General features: G+C 42.0%; 1 protein-coding gene across 6 annotated transcripts in view; it reads right to left on the bottom strand.

Moving 5' to 3' along the window:
• ME3 (malic enzyme 3) overlaps nucleotides 1-19,391 on the bottom strand; it is a 171,566-nt gene that overhangs the window by 118,365 nt on the left and 33,810 nt on the right. The window contains exons 1-2 of one of the 6 annotated variants that reach the window (XM_057507154.1): nucleotides 7,376-7,525; nucleotides 2,869-3,128 (exon numbers count right to left, since the gene is read on the bottom strand). The exons of 2 other annotated variants lie outside the window; for them this stretch is intronic. Coding sequence is in view for 1 of the 4 variants with exons in the window: in XM_057507153.1 (XP_057363136.1) it covers nucleotides 7,376-7,423 (48 nt within the window). In the remaining 3 variants the exon portion in view is untranslated. Of the gene's footprint in view, nucleotides 1-2,673; nucleotides 2,834-2,868; nucleotides 3,129-7,375; nucleotides 7,526-19,391 lie in introns of those variants that run through there. 3 more of the 6 variants (XM_057507156.1, XM_057507153.1, XM_057507155.1) reach the window with 3 other exon arrangements.

The following is a 19,391-nucleotide window of genomic DNA, read 5'->3' as shown; positions in this document are numbered from 1 at the left end:
CAGAGCTGGGTCACAGGCCTGATCTCCATCTCATTCTAAATTCAGTAGGGATTTTGTAACATAAACCTTTTTCCTAAGCTTAAAAGGAATATATACTTATTATACACTGGGAGGTTCAGAAAAATTCAATAAAAATTACACCTATTCTCATCATTCAGAGATAACCATTGTATCATTTGGACCATTTTCTTCTCATATTTTCACTATACTTAAAAAAAATTTGTTTCAACAAAGTTGAGATCACATTTATGTAAAATTTCATATTATTCTTTTTTTCCCACTTAAAATCATACAAAACATTGTCCCATACATTTAAACTACAACCTAAAACATTATTATAAAACTGAAAAACATTCCAACTGATTGTCTAATGAGTCCCATTTTGTATATTAGAATTATTTCCAAGCTTTCACTATTATAAATTATGCTGTCGTGGGCATACATAGAACTTTGTTTGCATTTCTAACTTTTCTTTAGATTGAATTATACCTGAAGTGGACTTAAGAGACTGCTGATTCTCTCATTCATTCATTCAACAAATACTTAATGAGCACCCCCTAGGTGCTAGACAACATTCTAAGTTGGTAATGCAGTAATAATAATTTAAAAAATTTTTAAACAGGCAAAAGCTTTCTCATGAAGCTTAAATTCTAGAGAGTCGGAACAGTTTTAGGTCTCTTTAGGCATATTGCCAGATTACCTTCAGAAAGCCTGGAGCAATTTACAATCCCACTAGCAGGGCAAGTAGCCATCTTACTGCATTATCACCAGCCCTGAGTGTTATGGTTTAAATTTTGGGGACAGTTTCACAAGTTAATGGCAATATTACATTACTTGAGGACCTTTTCCTTTCCCTCTCTGCCCCCATGCATTCACCAACTCACAAAACACAGGTCTATGTTGAAGAGACATTTAAATTCCCATCCAAATGGCAAGTTCCAAAGTTGTTTTCTTCTCCTCCAGTGAGAAAACGATCCCAGCCCCAAATCCGGGATGGTAATAGTGGAATCACCTCCCTACTTTGCAGGGTAGCCCTTAAAGGTAGCAGGAAACAACGATGGCAAATCCATGACCTGCTGGGGCTTGAGTGTCTGGGAGACAAGACAGCCGTGGGCTTCTCCAGCTGACTGCCAGGCCTCCTTGGGGACTCAGCCAGCCCAAGCCAGGTGGGATCTGTGCAGGGTAGGGTGGAGGCCAGACCAAATTGTCATTCACTAAAGCACTTGGTAAGCCATCAGGCACTGAACAGTAGAAGAGTTTTGTTCTTTTTCATGGAGGCCTTTGAAGGATTTTAAAGACTTTGACAGGGGCTCATAATATATGGAAACACATAAAATAAATAAAATATCAATAAAGAAATAAAATGAAAATATTACATATATATATTATTTTTGGGGGGGGAAGTGTTTATCACATGAGAAACTTTCAGAATACTCCTTCCACAGTGAGTACATATACAGTGCTTACTAGGTATCAGGCAGTGTTTTAAGAACTTTTGACTCATAATCTTCATCAGCTTACGATGTGGATACTATCATGTCCATTTGACAGATGAAGAAACTGAGGCATAGAAATTCTGTACTTGCAAAGCCAGGATCTGACCCCAGTTGTTTGGCCTTTAAAGCCTGTGCTCTTAAACACTATCTTAGAAGAAGGACACTGGTGATCAAATCAAATGAATAATTGCCTTAGTTCAACAGTGCAGGTCAAGAAGAATTTACTGCAGGCACTGAGGTCACAGAGCACGTGCGTGGCAGAGCTGGCAACTTGGATCTGGCTCAAGGTCAGCCTGACTCCAGGCCCCACCTTTTCTGATAAACCTTGCTTAAAGGAAAATGTTTCCTGGTTTAGGTTGATGTCTAAGAGGCAAGGCTGGCACAGGGCACAGTGCTCTTGGAATGAAATGCCATAGCTAGAAACTCCCAGCTGGCTTGTGCTTTGGGAAGGCATTTGTGTTAGGAGGTACGTCTGGGTGGGTCCTTATCTGCACTTTTGACATCCCAGATGCTCTATTATGGTCCAGGTGGTTCAGAATTTATCTTCTTGTTTCAGATGCCTCCATGCAATGAACAACAGTCTTTAGGAATTCCAAGAAGTGTTCTTACAATCCTAGGCCTTGGCATGAGAATCCTCTGAACCTTCAGTTATTGAAAATTGTTTTCTATTTTTCCCCTGACAACTCACACTGTGCCTCAGACTGCTTTGCAAGCTCCCTTAATGGTTGTCTTCATACTTCAAAATCTATGAAATTATATATTTGAAGGGATTATTCATTTTTTTCCTACAGAAAGCCATAGGCAACCAGCTATAATGATATAAAGCTATAATGATAACCAGATGGAGTGAGGGGTCTTTGACAAGGGGTTTCTTTAGCTAATTTGAGAACAAACTGAACTTCAGTCTCTTCTGACTATGCAAAAATGAGCAGAATGTAAAGGCCCTATAAATTTCCTACTTGTGCAATTTAAATATTTCCATCGTAGTCAAATGACAGATATTTAAAGCCAACTCTCTCCTTTCTCCATTTTGAAAGTGCAGGTTTCAGGGTTTACTCAGTGAAGTCCAGGAAAATGTTTAGCAGAAGCACTCCATAGTCCTAAGTAGTTCCCACTCAAAATCCAGCCCATGATACCTCTCAGTCAGGACAGCCGAACAGACATCACGGTTTCTTACCTACATGTAGAACTGTAAGACGTGGGGCTGGCAGGGACCTGCACAATCATCTGGTCTACCTGGTCCGTGTTTCAGCTGAGGAAGTGAGTTTCCCTAAGGTTCCATGACTTGGCCGACATCATGTCAGCAGGAAGTAGCAGAGTTTAGACTTGAGCCTTATTCTAAACTCAATGTTTAATTATCATATCAGTTTACCTCTCTTTGGTTTTGCTTTTCTGTACTTTCTCTCCTTTTCCTTTGTTTTCCATTTCCCCTGTCAGAAACAGGTCTTGGATGATGATGGGATGGGTCAAACCAGAGTGGATCAGGTTGTGGAGAACCAGCACAGCACGGGAGCAACAGAAATAGGGCGAAGGTTCTGGTAAAAGATAACCAGAAAAGTCTGGCAGACAAGTCCAGCAGAAGGCACAGGCTCAGGCAGACAGGTGGTATATGCAGAGCAGGGAGTCTGACATCTGACAATACAGAGAGGGGTAATAAGTAGATTTGGTAAGTATCAGGCAGCAGAGAACCCAGATTCCTAAACTGCCTTTCAGTGAAAGGGCTGGAGTTCATAGGACCTGATAGGACCTGAGGTACATTATCAAGGCAGGAATGAGACCACAGGAGTCCTAGTACATAGAATCTGGAATTCAGGCCCAAGGAACAAGTTTATAAGTCAGGACAGAACCGGAAGTGAACTGCTGGCCCAGAGTTCCTTAAGTTCTCCCAGACCTATGGTAGAGAGAGTCAGTGGCTGACCCAATAGTCCATATACTTGCAACATATCTTCCAGCCAGCTGGATTGGGTCCATGTGACCATTTCTGACCAAAGGATTGTAAGGGGAAGTGGAGACTGGAAGTCACACATCGTTTTGCTGGGGCGGGAGGGAGGAACCCTAGAAGTCTACTGAGAACAGGCCTGTTGCTGGCTCCTTGTCCACCCATCCCAATAACGTGAAGTCTACGCAAACACAGCATGACCTTTTAACACGAGACTTCACATCTGCCTGGGAAATGCTATGGAGCAAGAGTGCATACCTTCCTGCAGAGAGTTTGTATCTTAGAAGAAAAAGAGAGCAAAGAAGTTTCCCCTCATAAAAACCAATGCTCTCTGAATATTACAAGTGCTTGTTTTGTTGAGAAACATCTGAAAACAGGGTGAAAGTAGGAATTTTATATGTGATATAAATGTAAACATATACATATAAAAACATGATGTTTAAACATAAAAACATATTTACGTAGAGGTCAATAGATTTACATAAATAGATTTACATCTCTTACTTAACCTTTCAACAACTGAATGAGGCAGATACTGTTATTAGCCCCATTTTATAGAAGAGAAAACTGTGGCATAGGCAGGGTAATTTGGGAGCCAGTTGACACAAGTAGTGTGAGTAAAAACCACTAAGTTAGAGCACCTGTTTTCAGTATTCTCTTGGGCATATAACTAGAGCAGACTTGCTGGGTCATATGATAAATCTGTTTGACTTTTGCAGTCTCATGAGCAATGTACCACAGTTCCCATTCCTCCATATTCTCACCAACACCGATTATTTTCCAGCTTTTAAAAATTACTGCCATCCTCACGGGTATGAAGTGGTACCTCATTGTGATTTTGATCTGCATTTCCCTAAAGATTAATGATGCTGAGCATCTTTTCCTGTGCTGTTGGCCACTGGTGTGTCTTCTTTGGAGAAATACCTGTTTATTCAAGTGCTTTTCTCATTTCTTAGTTGTTTTTGTCTTTTTGTTGTTGGGTCATAAGAGTTCTTTATATAGTCTGGATACTAGATCATTACCAGATATATGATTTGGAAACATTTTCTCCCATTTTGTAGTTTATCTTATTATCTTTAAGATGAGTTTCTGTTTCTTATTCAAAGAGACTTCTTGTGATATTAGAAAGTTTATTACCCTATTTCTAAGTACTGTTGTCTTATACCCTTGAAACTAGAAATGTTTTTTATGGGAAACTGTATATATGAAAGTTTGTTATAGAGATTTGTTATTAAATTTTGTGCTTTGTAGAAAAAAATTTTTTTAAGTCTTTGTTAAGCATCTACTATGTCTCTTGTCTTCCATATATTTTAATTTGGAACAAAAGGCTTTTACTCCTGACATGGTTACATCATACATAATCCAGTGTGGGATAGTGGGGAAAGTGCTGGACTTAGAGCCCAGCTTCACAGCCAGTCAGGCTCAGACAAGCTGCTTTACCTCTGCCCCTCAGTTTTCCTCATCTGTGGATGGGGCTAATAATATCTGCTTTGCCACCCTCTGAGGGCTGCTGTAAGGATCAAATGAGGAAAATGAGTATCTGCACCAAGGAATCAGAGCTCTGTGGAATATCCTTGCCCATTCCCAACACACACACACACACTTGATGACCGTTACCCACTGTCTGGTGGGGTCCTCACAGTGCTTCTGGAGTGAGTTTCTAAAACAGGTCTGGCTGTGTTACTCTGTCCTCTAAAACCCTACAGCGGCTCCCCTTTTCAAAGACAGGTTTGGGGATCTGGCTCTGCAGTCTCTTCTGCTCTGGGTGCTGTTGATGGATGCAATGAAAACTAACTTCCCTGAGTCATACAGTCAGAGGGAGGAACGAGCTAGGCTTCCAACCCAGACAGTCTGACTCTAAAGTCCATGGTTTTTTCACTTCAAGTCCCTTCCTCCAGGACTTTTCCAGAGATTTCTCTTCCCTGAGTTGCCTCCCTGCCTTGTCCCACAGGCCTCCCACAATTGCTCAGAAAGCTTGGATGATTTCCCCACTCCACCCACTTCCTAGGCGCCTCCGGAGTCCATGTGTCCCCCTCCCCAAGCCCACCCCATGCTGCAGAGGGAAGATCCACCTCTTCTCCCTCCCCAGAGCCACCTGAGTGACTCTGAACATAATAAGAGCAACAAAATCATGTGGCCCTTATGGAGCAATGATGGATTCACCCATTTCTGTCTTTATCTTAGGAGACAGCCACAGCAGGTCCATAAGTAGGTGAAGCTGGTTTTACAGATGAGGAGACTGATGCCCAGAGAGTTCACCTGCCCATGGTCACATGACCGCCTCCAAGTACACCACTTCCCTTCTGGGCCTTTGACATACTCCGTTGACCTGGCATTTGGAGAAACATCTCAGGGACATGCCTTAGTAAGTTTCTCTTTGTGGGCGGCAAAGGGAAGACGGTGTCTCTGGCCACTTACAGCCATGTACACAAGTGCCACTCAGAACCCTGGCCTTGACCATAAAGAACCAATCAGCAGCCAGCCTTTGGGGAAGCTATTTTCAGGGCCCTTTCTTTCAGTGTGCTCACATTCCACTTCTCAGGCTTCCCCCATGCCCCATGAGCTTCACAGTCCCCCTCAAATATCCCTGACAACACTAGTGACCGATGTTCTTCAGGCGCTGCTCAGGCCTCATGTTCTCACATGGGGATGATGGGAAAATCCCCCACTGCCCCCTGGGAACTGACTGATGGTCCCAGGGCCGCTGACACTCCCTGCACAGAAAAGTGGAGGAGTTTTGGTGGTGCGACGTGGTGACTTTGGCTGGTTGACTGGCTTTGACTGGGCGGTCACCTGTCTGCCTTTGGATTATGTGATGTTTACTGTCTTAATCATCCTTACTTCTTTTTCTAATCCATGTGTCACCAGGAAAAAGAAGTATAAACATGTGAGGTTGCTGTTTTCGGCAAATTTGCTCAGTCACACATGCCAACCACGCTTTGCCTGCAAGCCAGTCTGGCACTGACAACACAACAAGGAGATAGGGTTACATTTCTTGTAAACCATCAACTTGATTTTCGTTTTGGCCCATGTGGGTTTTGTTATTATTGGTGTTGTTGTGGACTGAGGAATAGGCTTATTTTTAGTAGCTGGGCTTACGGTTTAGTATAGCATTGCTTCTTGAAACTTGCTGAGTAAATGCTATTCAGCTTACACTGGCAGCCACTAAGATTTTAGCAACCCCTCCTCTTCTCAGTGATCATTCTAAACTGAAAATGGGATTGGGCCACTTCTTATTTGGGATATTCTGGTAAAAAGTTGTTTCTCAGACTTATTATTGATGGGGCTGATATTTCCCCGATATTCCAGCAGCCCTGGGAAGTGGCTGGCCGCTATTTTGATTGGTTTTGATCTGTGCCACACAGGCTTTAATATCACCCCTACTTATTATATTAACCTCTGCTTTACCCTTGTTCTTATGGCATGAAGTCCAGCCATTCCAGGAAGCACTTCATGCCTTGAATAAACCAAGATCTCTGATTTCTCATCCCTCTGCCTTGGAAACCCCCGGCTTCCTCTGACTCTTCTCATCCTCCAGTGTTCCCGGGGCTGTGAAACTTCCCCTGACCCTTCCTCTCTCCCTTTTCCCACCACACACGTTGTTAGTCACTCCTTCCTCTCTGATCCCATAATACTGTGTAACACCACTGACTTAAGGGGCACGGTTTTTTCCTACAGGGTAAAAATATTCCAGAAGAGTCAAGTTACTATGATCAGAAAAAGGCAAACTAAGAAAATAAGTCCTCCCCAAAAAGAGATGCACAGAATCTTTGATTTGGAAGGGATCTAAGAGGGTCCTCCCCACCCCATTCTGCAGTATCCTTGATAGATGTTTTTTCAGCTTCCCATTAGGTAGCCCCAGAGATGGAGAAGTCAGTGCTCTTTAGAAAGTTTTTCTTTACAATGAGCAAAAGCTAATCTCGCCATAAACTCTACTTACATGCCCTTGGTCTGCCTTCTGGAGATGCAGAAAAAGTCTGTTCTTCATTTTACTTGATGGCCTTTCAGATATTTGAGAAGAGCTCTCTTCTGCCTCCTGTTATTCAGAAAGAGACTGAGGCCCCAGAATCATTCTCTCTGGCATGCTAGGAAGAGGATTGTGCCTAGACTGTCCCTGTAAGCCAAATGTATCTATCAGGTTATTTCCTAAGAGCTTGGCACCAGGCTATTGTTTGGAGGGAACATAAATACATTTCAGTCCAGAATTGATTAACTTAAGCATAAGCAGTACACTCCTCGAAGGAGTGTAAGGTTACAAAAGAAGACAAGGAAAAAATGAAAATAACGGAAGGTATTTCTTTGACAAGAAAAGTTCTAAACATTCTGTGAAGGATCTAGCTGACTGAAGTTCAGCTGCAGCTCATTATTTGTGCAATGCTATGCCTGTTTCTTGGAGAGGGACAAAGAGACAGCCAAGAGATTAGGTTTGTGTGTCCCTGAGTCCACACGTGCTTGTTTAATTTAGGAAAAAATCCTAGGAGGAGCCACAGTGGGGAGCCGGAGACCACTTTGAAGTGACACGCAATCCTGGTAAAATTAAGTACGTGGGCTATGGAAGTGGTCGATCACTGTCTGAGACTATTTGGGGAAAAGATCCTGGGATTTTTCTCTGAGAATCCATTAGCAATAGTGATGTTTTCAGGTACGGTTTCAGTTCAGTTTTGCCCAGAGGCAGAGTAATGAACTCAAATACCCTCTAGGCTCCCTCTAGAGGTTCAAGGGTGCAGCTGCCAGCAGAGCTCCCAGGCTTAGAAGGCTGCCCCAGTGTCCCGAGGGGGTCAAGAGACACACAAGGAATTATTGGTTCTTTCTGTTATCTGGAGCCAAATCTGTTGGTTGAAAAAAATTAACAAACAAAACTTCTGCATTCTCTAAGTAAAGCTGAGATCAAATTATTTGTGATATACATTTACATAGAAGAGATAGTAATAGTAACATTCTGAAACTTCAATTTAAGTAATTGGCTGATGGTTCACTGTAATGAAGAGAGCAAAAATTCTTAATGACTTCCCAGATTTTCTGACGTCAACAAGGGCACATACACTTTCGTTAAAAGATGACATAAACAACATGATCATCATTACAACCACCAATTGCCGGGCATTTATTATGTGCCGGCCTCTGTGCTAAATACACTGTGCTTGTGTTTTCCCGTGGAACCTTCACAAGCCCCCTTTTAGACAGATGCTATTATCAGCAGCACTTACAGATCAGGAAGATGGGACTTACATAGAAGTTAAACCCTTTGAACAAATTCATGCAGCTCATCTCTGGTGATGCCAGGGTTGGACCTCTGGGCTGCGTTTTGGAACACAATAAAACAGTGTCTTCTCATCAGAGGAAACTGGACCTGGCAAGGTTAATGACTAGTCCCAGGCACCCGACAAACAAGTGATGCTGTTAACGAAGGGTTCCATTGAGCTTGAACATTTAATGCCTGGTCCACTGCAGATATTCGGTGAAAATCTTCCCCTCTGAAATGACCACCAGTCCGACTACATGTACAGTGAGTGTCCTCTGGAACAGAGACCCCTGGGAGATAGTCTGTGCCATTTAACTTTTGCATCCTGTCACCTAGACCTCCCCATACTGGGTTCTGAACACATATTTACTAAATGAACCAAAGAATGAATTCCACTGCCTGTCTTCTAAGAGCTTACAATCTAGGAATGAAAAGATTTGTGTGAATCTAGAAATAATTAGGAATGAGATGATTTGTGTGATAATGCACACATGGGTCCAGTATGATTATTATGCTAGTCAGAAGTGAGCTAAGTACATATTCTTCACACTTATACGTTTTCTGTGTTTGAAATATTTCAGAATAAAGAAAGTGATAAACAAGCAGAAACTAAATACCTTGTGGGCTCAAAGGAAAGAAACTGTTCCTGATACTTCCTGGAGAAGGAGGCTTTTAAATTGGACCTAATATCATGGGTAGCATTAGCAAATATGGAGAGCACGTGCCAAGTGAGGGGTGCCGTGCACGAAGCAGAAGGTGCAACAGAACTCAGGCTGTTAGGAAGGCACCCGACTTTCCACCCCAGGGTTCCTGGGAAGCCCCACCTAAGGGACTCACACCCTGGACTTGGTGCCTCCAACACCCACCTGGCTTCCTTTCGGTGGCCACAGAACTGGGGAACTGGATCAGCCAGGGTGGCCGCGAGTGCCTGAATCCGAGGGCTGCCTGCGGCTCTCTCTGACTGCATGGGACAGGGCATGCTGTCTGCTGCTCAAAGTGGATTGGCTGGATGAGGAAGTCTGTGTCCACAGCACGAATAATGACTGACAGTGTCTGCTTTTGAGTCTGCAGAGGAATGATGGGGACTTGTGGCAACTCAAAACCCAGACAGTGTCTGGCTGACAATAGTGGTTAAGTGTTCCGCTGAACATAACTGAACCGACGATTGGCCAGAAAGGTCAGGACACAGTGGAAAACCTCAGAGTCCAGTTTTCAGGCCTGTGGCACTGGGTCTGGAGAGCCCCAAACTCCAAATATGGCCCCAAGTCCAGAAGACTTTCCAGACACTCTCTTGAACTTGGGCCTTAGCCCTTACCTCACCGCCCCCACCCCCCACCTGCACCTGTGGGGACTCCCTGTGCTGGCCACACTGCAGACCTGGGCTCACTGGCTGTTTAACTGCTTGTGGCTTGGGTCAAAATCTTGGATGTCACAATTTAGAGCCTTACTCTAACAGCTCAAAAAACCCCTTGTAATTTGACTGACAGAAATGACTATCTGGCTGGTGCTGCACGCAAAGGAAGGCACTGCCTTGAGTGTTGGCTCTTCCTCTGCTTCTATATGACTGATCTCAGGCAAGTTCTTAGCTTCCCTAAACCTCGGTTTCCTCATCTGTAAACAGGGGTCGTAACAACCACCACCAGAAGGGTTGCTGTGAGGAGGAAAGACAATACAGCAAAGGCCACCATTTATGGAGTGTTCACTACGTGCCCAGCTCTGTGCTCAGTACTTTGAAACAGGGTCTCACAGAAGCTTCCAGCACCTCTGAGAAGGAACTGGGGAACAGAGCTTAAGGAATTTGCCCCAGTTTTACAGATCACAAATTGTGAATCAGGGATTCAACCCAGGTCTGCCTTCCTCCAAAGACTATCACCACTGGGGGCTGCAAAGTGCTCTGCAAATGTTATTTTCACTTCTCATGTAGAAGGTAAAACTCATCTCAACTAAGTGAAAACATCTTCTCTTGAATTGTCCTGATTTGGGATGAATATAAATCCAAAACACATAGACTGGTTTACATCCTTGCTGTGAGTCTAAGACTCCCTTTGCTCCACAAGAGCAGACTAGGGCCCTGTCTTCCTTTCTGTCCGGGCCCGCAGTGGGCCAGGCTGGACATCGAGGGTACCCCAGAGCAAGACCCACCTTCCCGGGGGGGCCAGGTCTCCCAGTTCCCAGGGTGCTGCTCATATCTTCGACCTCATTCTTTGTCTTTGCAGCTTCCCAGCAATGGTCGCCAACCAGGTGCTAAAGGATGTTGTCTGTAGTCTCCCAAAGTTGAGTCCTCAGCCCCACATACTCACTTCACTTGTTCAACACTTCTTTGGATTCAGTGCTCTGGAAAATGAGCTTTTCAATAGCTTCTCTGTATTCACTATCCTCTGAACAGATCAAGCCACTTCTCTTGTACTCCATTATTCTTAATATTGTATTAAATGTAAGGGTTTGGCACGCCCAGTTCCAGAGTACTTACCACGTCAAATAAATTAACAAGCTGCTTCTTTATAAAATGTCTAAAATGTTAAATCATGTCACGTGTGGCCACAAGATAATTTTAAGAGTTTGGGGCTGTAAGAATACATCCACACTAGCAGAACCAAATTCTTTTTTTATATGATTCAGCATGAAAACCCAAGAGCTATGGCCTTCAGCTGGAGGTCCTTCGGGGACACGCTTCTCTGACTCTCAGAAATCAAAGCAGGAATTCACACATGATTCTTCTACATGAAAAGACGTTAATGAGCTTCTGGCCACATTTAAGATCCTACACATATTTTTCAGAGTCACAGTTTGAGAAGCTGTAGCCTATAGATAACTGATGGCATTTTAGAGTTGGTGGCTACCTGAGATATCATTTAGTAAAGGATTCTCAAATTCCTGGTGAATAAAAATGAACTGTTTAATCACAAGTGATCATATCAAATACTGTTCATTAAGTAACTACTAAGTGCTAGGCACCTAAGCACTTTCAGGTATTAACTTATTTTGTCCTCCCCCAAACCTCATAAGGATGTTGCTGTTATTCTTCCCATTTCATAGATAAGGAAATGGAGACACAGAGAATTACATAACCTGCCCAAGTTCAAATCAGGCAGTGGGACTCCCCTTAGTCACTCCCTTACACCATCTCTTGATTCAAGATCACAAAGCTAGTAAGTGTCCACCTCTGTTTCAGTCTACAGGCAGGTTGCTACAGGTACGCCCTTTGCCCTGGAGGGCTCTCCAGGTGTGGGTGTGTGTGTATGTGGGGGCTGATGGCTGTGTGAGGTGGGAAGTGGTGTATGCCTCCTTCCTCTTCTCAACGCCCCATACGTGCATGTGATGTCAGCATCTTGACCCTGGGGACACTAAGCCTGGGGGTTAGGACAGACTGAAGCCTATTTTATGTGTCCTGCTTTAAAGGATTCTTCTGTATAATCATCTTTTAAAGTCACCTTTTGTAGTGGCTTAAGAGTATGTCCCTTTGAAAATAATTTTTTAAACAGAAGAAAACATAAGCATCCAAATTGCATGGAATGTTGGAATGTGTAGAAAAGTAGAAGGAAGTAAAACTTACTGATGATCCACCATCCAAAGACAGCCACTCTTGACATTTTGGTTTATTTTCTTCTTTTCATTTTTGAACAATGTATATACTGTTAGCTGTAACTGTAATGAATATGCAATGTTCTATTTTGCTTTTTCCACTAAATGTTGTCTATACTACTACCCACCTTTTATAAACATCATTTTAAAGGCATTATGGGGATATGCTATAATTTATGTAAACATTCCTCTGTTGTTAAACATTTACACTATTTTAAAATATAAATAGCACTAAAGGAATTTTTCTGAATAAAGCTTTTGCCTTATGTAGGTTTACTTCTCTCGGAAAGATTTCCACCATGAAGATATTGGGACTTCTCTTCACCTGAAACCTCACTTCATGAGGTATTTCTCAGTGCTGACATTATCAAGTTATCAACTGTCAATATGCAAGTAAGCAAATTATTATGGGATTTTTAATGATTTTATATTCTTAAATGAACACACCCCCAACCTTTTTTCCAAAATCACATGAGAGCTGTAGGTCATTCTTTGGTACAATGGCAAACAGAAATACTCTGCCCACCTGGAATACAGGCATGTCTAAAAGCGACAGTCTCAGGAAGTGGTTAAGAACAAGGGTTCTACCTTTGTGATAGTCCTCCAAAAGCTCAGAACTCCGGTCTAATCATGAGAAAATGTTAGACAAACCCAGCTGGGCAAGTTTCTACGGGATAGCTGGCCAATACTTCCCAAGGTCATGAAAAACAGGGAAGATGGAGAAACTGTCAAAGACCAGGCAGATTTGGGGGACATGGCACCTAAATGCAACGTGGCACCCAGGACTGGATCCTGGAACAGGAAGAGGGCCTTGGTGGGAAACCTGGTGAAATCCAAATAAAGTTTGGAGTTTGTTAATAATCACATGCCAACATCGGTTCCTTAGTTTTGACAAATCTTGGAAATGTAACGTGTTAAGGGGTGGGGGGGGGAGGTATATATGAAGAACTCTTTAAATTATTCTTTGTAACTTTTCTGTAAATCTAAAATGTTTCAAAAAATAAAAGTTAATTTTTTTAAAAAGTTGAAGAACAAGAGTTCTGGAGCCAGTATGATTTGGTTTTGACTCCTGGATCTGGCATTTGTTACAGCTGAACGACTTTAAACAATTTCGTTCTTTGAGTGTTGGTTCACCTATTTTAAATGGAAAATTATCTACCACAGGGGGTTGTTGGTCTTTACTATAATGATGCAGATAAAGCACTTAGCATTATTCCGACACAAGGAGAGTACTTGACAAATGTAAGCCATATGATTATTATATTTAGTTCTAGGGTCCTTCTTTCCAATTCTTAGTTTCCTCAAAGCTAAGAAGGAATTTTTATGCACAGCTATGTAAAGACTGGAAAATTAAATAGCCTCATTAAAATTTCAACACAAAGGAGACAAACTATTACATGAATCTGGAAACAGTATCTGGTGTGGGCTTTTGGGTCACTGCTCTTGTTTTCTGTGTAGTTATTGGGTCATTTCCTAAGGGTAGGTGTAGTGAGAAGATGCAAGGTTTTGAAAAAGACCACATTCGAGCACTGATTGCTCAAAATAACCAACTTACAAATGCCCATTGTAAGACTCGGGAATTCTTTCACTTGAACTACTTAGAAAAACAATCTTGTAGAAAGTTGAAAATGGTCTGTGCTTGGCCTCTACCCAAAGGAAAATTATTTTAGTATGAAAGTCTAAGGAAAATAATTTGACTACAAGCTATGTGAGTAGAAAAGGAAAAATAACCAAAAGATAAAAAAATACATACTCTGGCTCTATCATACATAAAAGTTCATTTTTGGGTGCTAAACTGCAGCCCAGATGTGAGATTTGGTCTTCCAGTTAGGGTCCAAATGACAAAAGGAAAACAAATAATCCAAGAGCTAAAAAATACTCTTAGATGATGCTAAACTCCAGTAGAAGCCTAAGGACAGGCATGGCTAAAACCCATTATTCCACAACACTGGCCTGGAAGTCCAGGACCTGAATTCAAATCCACTTACAAAATGTAGGATCATAAACTACCTGATATAAATCACTTAGCTTCAGTTTCCTCACTCCAAAAACTGTGATGATAACAGCTACACCACAAGATTCCTTAAGAGACAATATAAGGATTAAATGAAATAACATGTCAAAATGCCTTGCCCATGCACAACACAGAGAAGACAAGTAGTGATTCTACAGCATCTTACTATGCTGATGGACAGTGAGTGTAGGGGGGTTTGTGCGGGACACTGGGTGAAGGGGAGTATAGGAAACATAATGTTCCCCATGTAACTGTAGATTAAGGATACAAAAAAAAAAAAAAAAATGCCTTGCCCAGAGCTCACATACAGGAGACAATGAATAAACACTAGCTAAGTCTCAGTCTGAACATTCACAGCACTGAGTTTAAGTCAGATTTATGACCTTGATTCTAATGTTAAGGAATTTGCAGTCTTGTTGGTGAGAAAACTTTTCATATGAGAAATTATAGACTAACACTGAAACTGCATAATAGAGTGTTAATTTGAGTGTTAAAAATATGATGCTGACTAATGTCAGCTTCCTTTTGGCTGCCAAATTCTACCTTACCTGTCAACAATGATACGTTTTGAAAGTGGAAAGAAGGATGGGTTTGGATTAAACACTATACGTTAATCAAGGCAGCAAATTTATCCCTTTGGTGTAAGTCTGATGAGCTCACTAATGTACTTCCAACTTTGGGATTCACGATAATACATGGCAACACATCATTTATCCAGGGTAGTTAATTACACCCTCATACATGCTAAAACCTCAATATTTCTGGGCAAAGTTAAAAATAAAATTGTTTACATTTTTTGTTGCATGCTTCAGACAACAAACATATATCTCCCTTTAAGAATCTCCAGCAGGTAGCACAGTGCCTGGTACCTATTAGATGTTCAGTAAACTGCAGTGTTGGACACATACTCCTACCGTCTTAAATGGTGTTTAGTGAACATCATCCAACCTTAATGATTTAAATCATTATTCTAAACACAATAACTGTGTATCATTTCATGTCCGTGGAATCTTCAGAGACTATTTACCTTTATAAAATGGTCTTATTTTTCCAGCTTGTTTTAAGTTTTCCATCTCCTCTCTTGTTGTCAAGGTGTCAGTGATCACTGCTAACTATTGTCATATTGCCACTTTTTAGGGTTTTTTCTAATATATTGTGAACTAGGAAACCAGAGTCTATTTGTTGGGATGATATCTAAAAGTAAGAGTCAATAGGCTCTGTTCAGAGGACTCTAGGGTTGTCCGCAGTTTGAGTGCTTTTTTCTGTGCCAATCACAGATCTAGGTGCAACACATTTTTTTTCAATGAAAAAAAGCCCTAACACGAGGTCTTTGCCCCAGTGGATATTCCACTTGGTAGAAAGATAATAAGTAATAAACTCTATAGCAAAGAGATATGTTAGCATCAGTGCTAAGAAAAAAAGCTGAATGGGATATGGAAGATCTGCAGTAAGACACGGCAGGTCCAGCAGGTTATGGTATTGAAAAGGTTGGTCAAGGTTGGCCTCTGAGAAAGTGAGACTTGAAAGAGGTGAGGGAATACACCAAGCAGCTCTCTGGAGGAACCAGGTTCCAGGCAGACCAATGGATATTCCTTGTGAGGTAGTGGGGCACAGGCCATGGTTCCATTTTACAGATAAACCAACTCAAGATCATAGAGTTTAGTGATCAGTTTAAGGCCTCAGTGATCATTGTTAGCTATTGTCATACTGCCTCCTTTCAGGATCTTCTCTTTTCTCACATGCCAGGCTCTACACAAGGGACTTCAGAGCTGAACTCAGCTCCTTGGATTACAAATGCTCTCCTCTTTTCATCACACCATACAGTCGCAGGGAGAATGGTGATCACGTGTAAGTGAACAACCATTTAAGGAAGTTGATCACAAGACTCATGTGCACAGAGATTCTGCTGATTACAAAGGATGGGGTCACCTTTGAGGTTCCTCTAACCAGGTGGCACACTTGGAGTAAGTTTCAGCTACTTGTGTATCTTAGTGTAATACATCTTTTTCTGGTCAAAAATTTTAAAATTCAGATAATCCTGCTAGCTCAGCCAATCCTTCTGCCCTCCAGGTCCTTAGTCCAATTTCCTGAGGTTTGATGTAATGGGCTCCATCTGACCTAGGGCCACTTGTCTGGGTACATTTTCCCATCAGAGTGTGAGGTTTCTTGGGCCTTTTGATTGGTTAAATAATGCAACACAGTCCAAGCTCCTGACGAGGCTTCTTCGGAAATAAGGTGTGGGTTTGGATCCAGGGCACAGTTGATGTCAAGGGAACTCTTCCAGACCTCACAAAGAAGAGTCCAGAACCAAATGTTTCTGTTTTGAGTCTGGATCAGAATATCAAAACGCACCTACTCATGCCAATGCCAGATTTCTCCTTAATTGCTTTGGGGAGATTGTTTGCCTCCTTAAAATACTCATTTCCCATCCTGACACAATGTTCTTTGAGGTTAATAAAAGGAGCAAAATCACCATTTTCAACAATTGGAACTCAGTGCCAATGGAAAGAATAGCAATGTTTTTATTAGCACAGAATTCATGGGGTTTGAGAATAAACGTCTACTGCACCAGTATTTTTTCAACTTTTTTTTCCTTAGTCTAAGATAATTTGTAAGCATGATTCTCGAATTCCTACACAAAAAGGCAGAACTTTGAATTATTTACAAATGGTCTGAGAATTTCCTTGGAGTAATCAATAAGCCAGGCCTGGTTTCATTACTTTAGAAAGTTGTTATTTATATTTTTTTTCCCTAAAGTACTTAAATTTAGGGCTTTCTCTCTTTCTTTTTTTCAAATAGCAAATTCCCAAACTCTAAACTTGTATTTTGAATAGGATATATTCAAATTCAAGTTGACCTAAAGCATAAGTTTAAGTCAAGTTAGTCTAGCCTCTTGGCATAATTTAATAATGAAGATTGGGAGGGTTCTCAGGACAAGCCACATTTAGGTCATAATTACAATCTAGACTGGAATAAGTGGGAGAGGAAGGTCTGTATAAGACTTGAAAAAAATCAAAATACTAAAATATTTGTTGAGTGAAATTTATATAAATGAAAACGAACCCTTTAAGCAAAAAATGAAATTGCTTTTTTCTTTTTTCCCTAAAGAGAGCTATGGATTTTCAGGGTTTATAGGAGCTTTGTGGATCATTCAGTCTAGCAATAACAAGTAAGTTTCAACTAGAAGCCGACTTCAAGCACTTGCTAGTGGGTGCCTGGGGTGCTGTAATAAATACTGGGCCACATCTGGGCTCAGCAAGGACTGTCATGATTGATTAGCAACATCTGCTATGGCCAGCACACAGGGCAGGGAGTGTGGGGCAGGCATATTCCAGATACCTTTCAATCCAGTTTAACCTGCAACCTTGACCAAAGAGGAATCTTACACTGCAGAGAAATGAAGTGGCTGCCAATGTTTACACTGCCAGTCTGTGAGAGTCAGGATTAAAGCTTAGTGGTTTGGGTTCTCACTTTAGACCCAATGGAAGTGATTAAAAATGTGATCCACACTGCCCTGCCCTGGTGAATAGAGCAATGACGACACTGCCATAGCCAGTGATGCCTGCAGGGTCTTCAGGGTGCAGACCACTGCTTGCTGCTCACTCTGTGCTCTCTGAGATGAGACTGCCTAACAGCGTTTGCTAAAATGTGTGGCTTTCAGGTAGATCTGATATATTTCTGATACAGTCCAAAGGGGTACCCAGCAACTGCATTTTTATCAAGAGCTCAGGAGGCCTATGGACCACAATTTAAAAAATACTGAGATAATACTTTTTTTCTCTCTGCCAGTTCATTTCTGTGATTTTCCCACTTAACGCTGTTCTTCACAACACCACTCCTATATAGCCTCTTTTTCCTTCCATTTATTTTTGATGTCTTCTTCTCTCCTCTTTTCTCCTCTGGTGCATCTTCTCTTGTTCCTGGCTCTGGCTGCCACCAGCTCTAATGAGGGTCCCTCTTTTTTATTTGGTGAATTGATCCACCACAGGATTTCTTCCCAGCTCTGTCAGCTATTCCCAACCACTCCCCCTGGAAGCACAGACTCTGAAGCTAGTTGGATTACTGACAGTATGACCTCGGGTAAATGACTACCTCTCTGAGCTTCTCTGTGCTACAGTTATCACATCTGTAAAATGGAAATCGTAAGAGTACCTACCTCATGGCATTGTTGTGAGCATTAATTTAAATGAATGAACAAAGAACAAAGTGCTGAGAACAGGGTCTGGTATATTACAAGGTGCTAAGTCTTCGCTAATATTATTATTTTGGGTTTCATACTGTTTGAGGCAACCAGACAGTCAAGAGTCAAATAACCAAGGCACTGCTACAGAGAGAACAGCTTAGCCCAGAGCTCAATCAGGACATCATTGCATGGTGCCTCCTCCAGTTCAGCAGAAAGCAGTGATCAAGCGTTTTGTATGTTCCTATGTGTCGTGGCCTTCTGTTTCCCTCTGGGAGTTACAAATGCCTCTGTCTTAACAGAGTAGACACCTTTGGAGCATCAGCCCAGCTCAGAATCACCACCACCATGCCTGCTCACCTTCCAGCAGCCACAGCAGTGAGACGCCTTCCCTCCAGCCGCCACATGGACCAGAGGTGGCCACGTGACTCAAGATGCACTGATACGTTCTGTCTCTCATGATTTAGTATCGTGACTAAGAGATGACTGAGTTTGTGTGTATTTGAAGCTGGAAATTTAATATAAACTTGGGAGCCGGGGCAGCCATGCTTCCCACAGTGAGAAATTGAAAAGTAGAAGTTGTCTTATTGGCAATAAGAGAACAGAAAAGCTAGAGGATTCTGAGGGTCTCGCAGCCCCTGGTTCCAATACTCCCCCAGGCGTACCTGAATTCCACTGACCGGGTCTGTCCAACATCCCTATTACCTTCAATTCTCTGTTTTTTCTTAATCTAGATCAAGCTTGTTTCAAGAGATCTAGCATCTACTTTCACTAGTGTCTGTAAAATTTGTGGATTCTCTGACAGATTCCTCCAACCCAGTAATCATAGAATCAAGTAAAAGCAATATGCTTACCACACACATAGAGCTTTGAGATCACTCCTTTATTCCCCCCACCTCAATACCCCATCCAACCAGATTATTGCCCTGGGCCACATC

The sequence above is a fragment of the Manis pentadactyla genome, chromosome 9 (genome assembly GCF_030020395.1).
Source record: "Manis pentadactyla isolate mManPen7 chromosome 9, mManPen7.hap1, whole genome shotgun sequence".
NCBI classification, from domain to species: Eukaryota; Metazoa; Chordata; class Mammalia; order Pholidota; family Manidae; genus Manis; species Manis pentadactyla.
The sequence above is the reverse complement of the archived record's forward strand: the minus strand, read 5'-3'. Positions and strand labels throughout refer to the sequence as shown.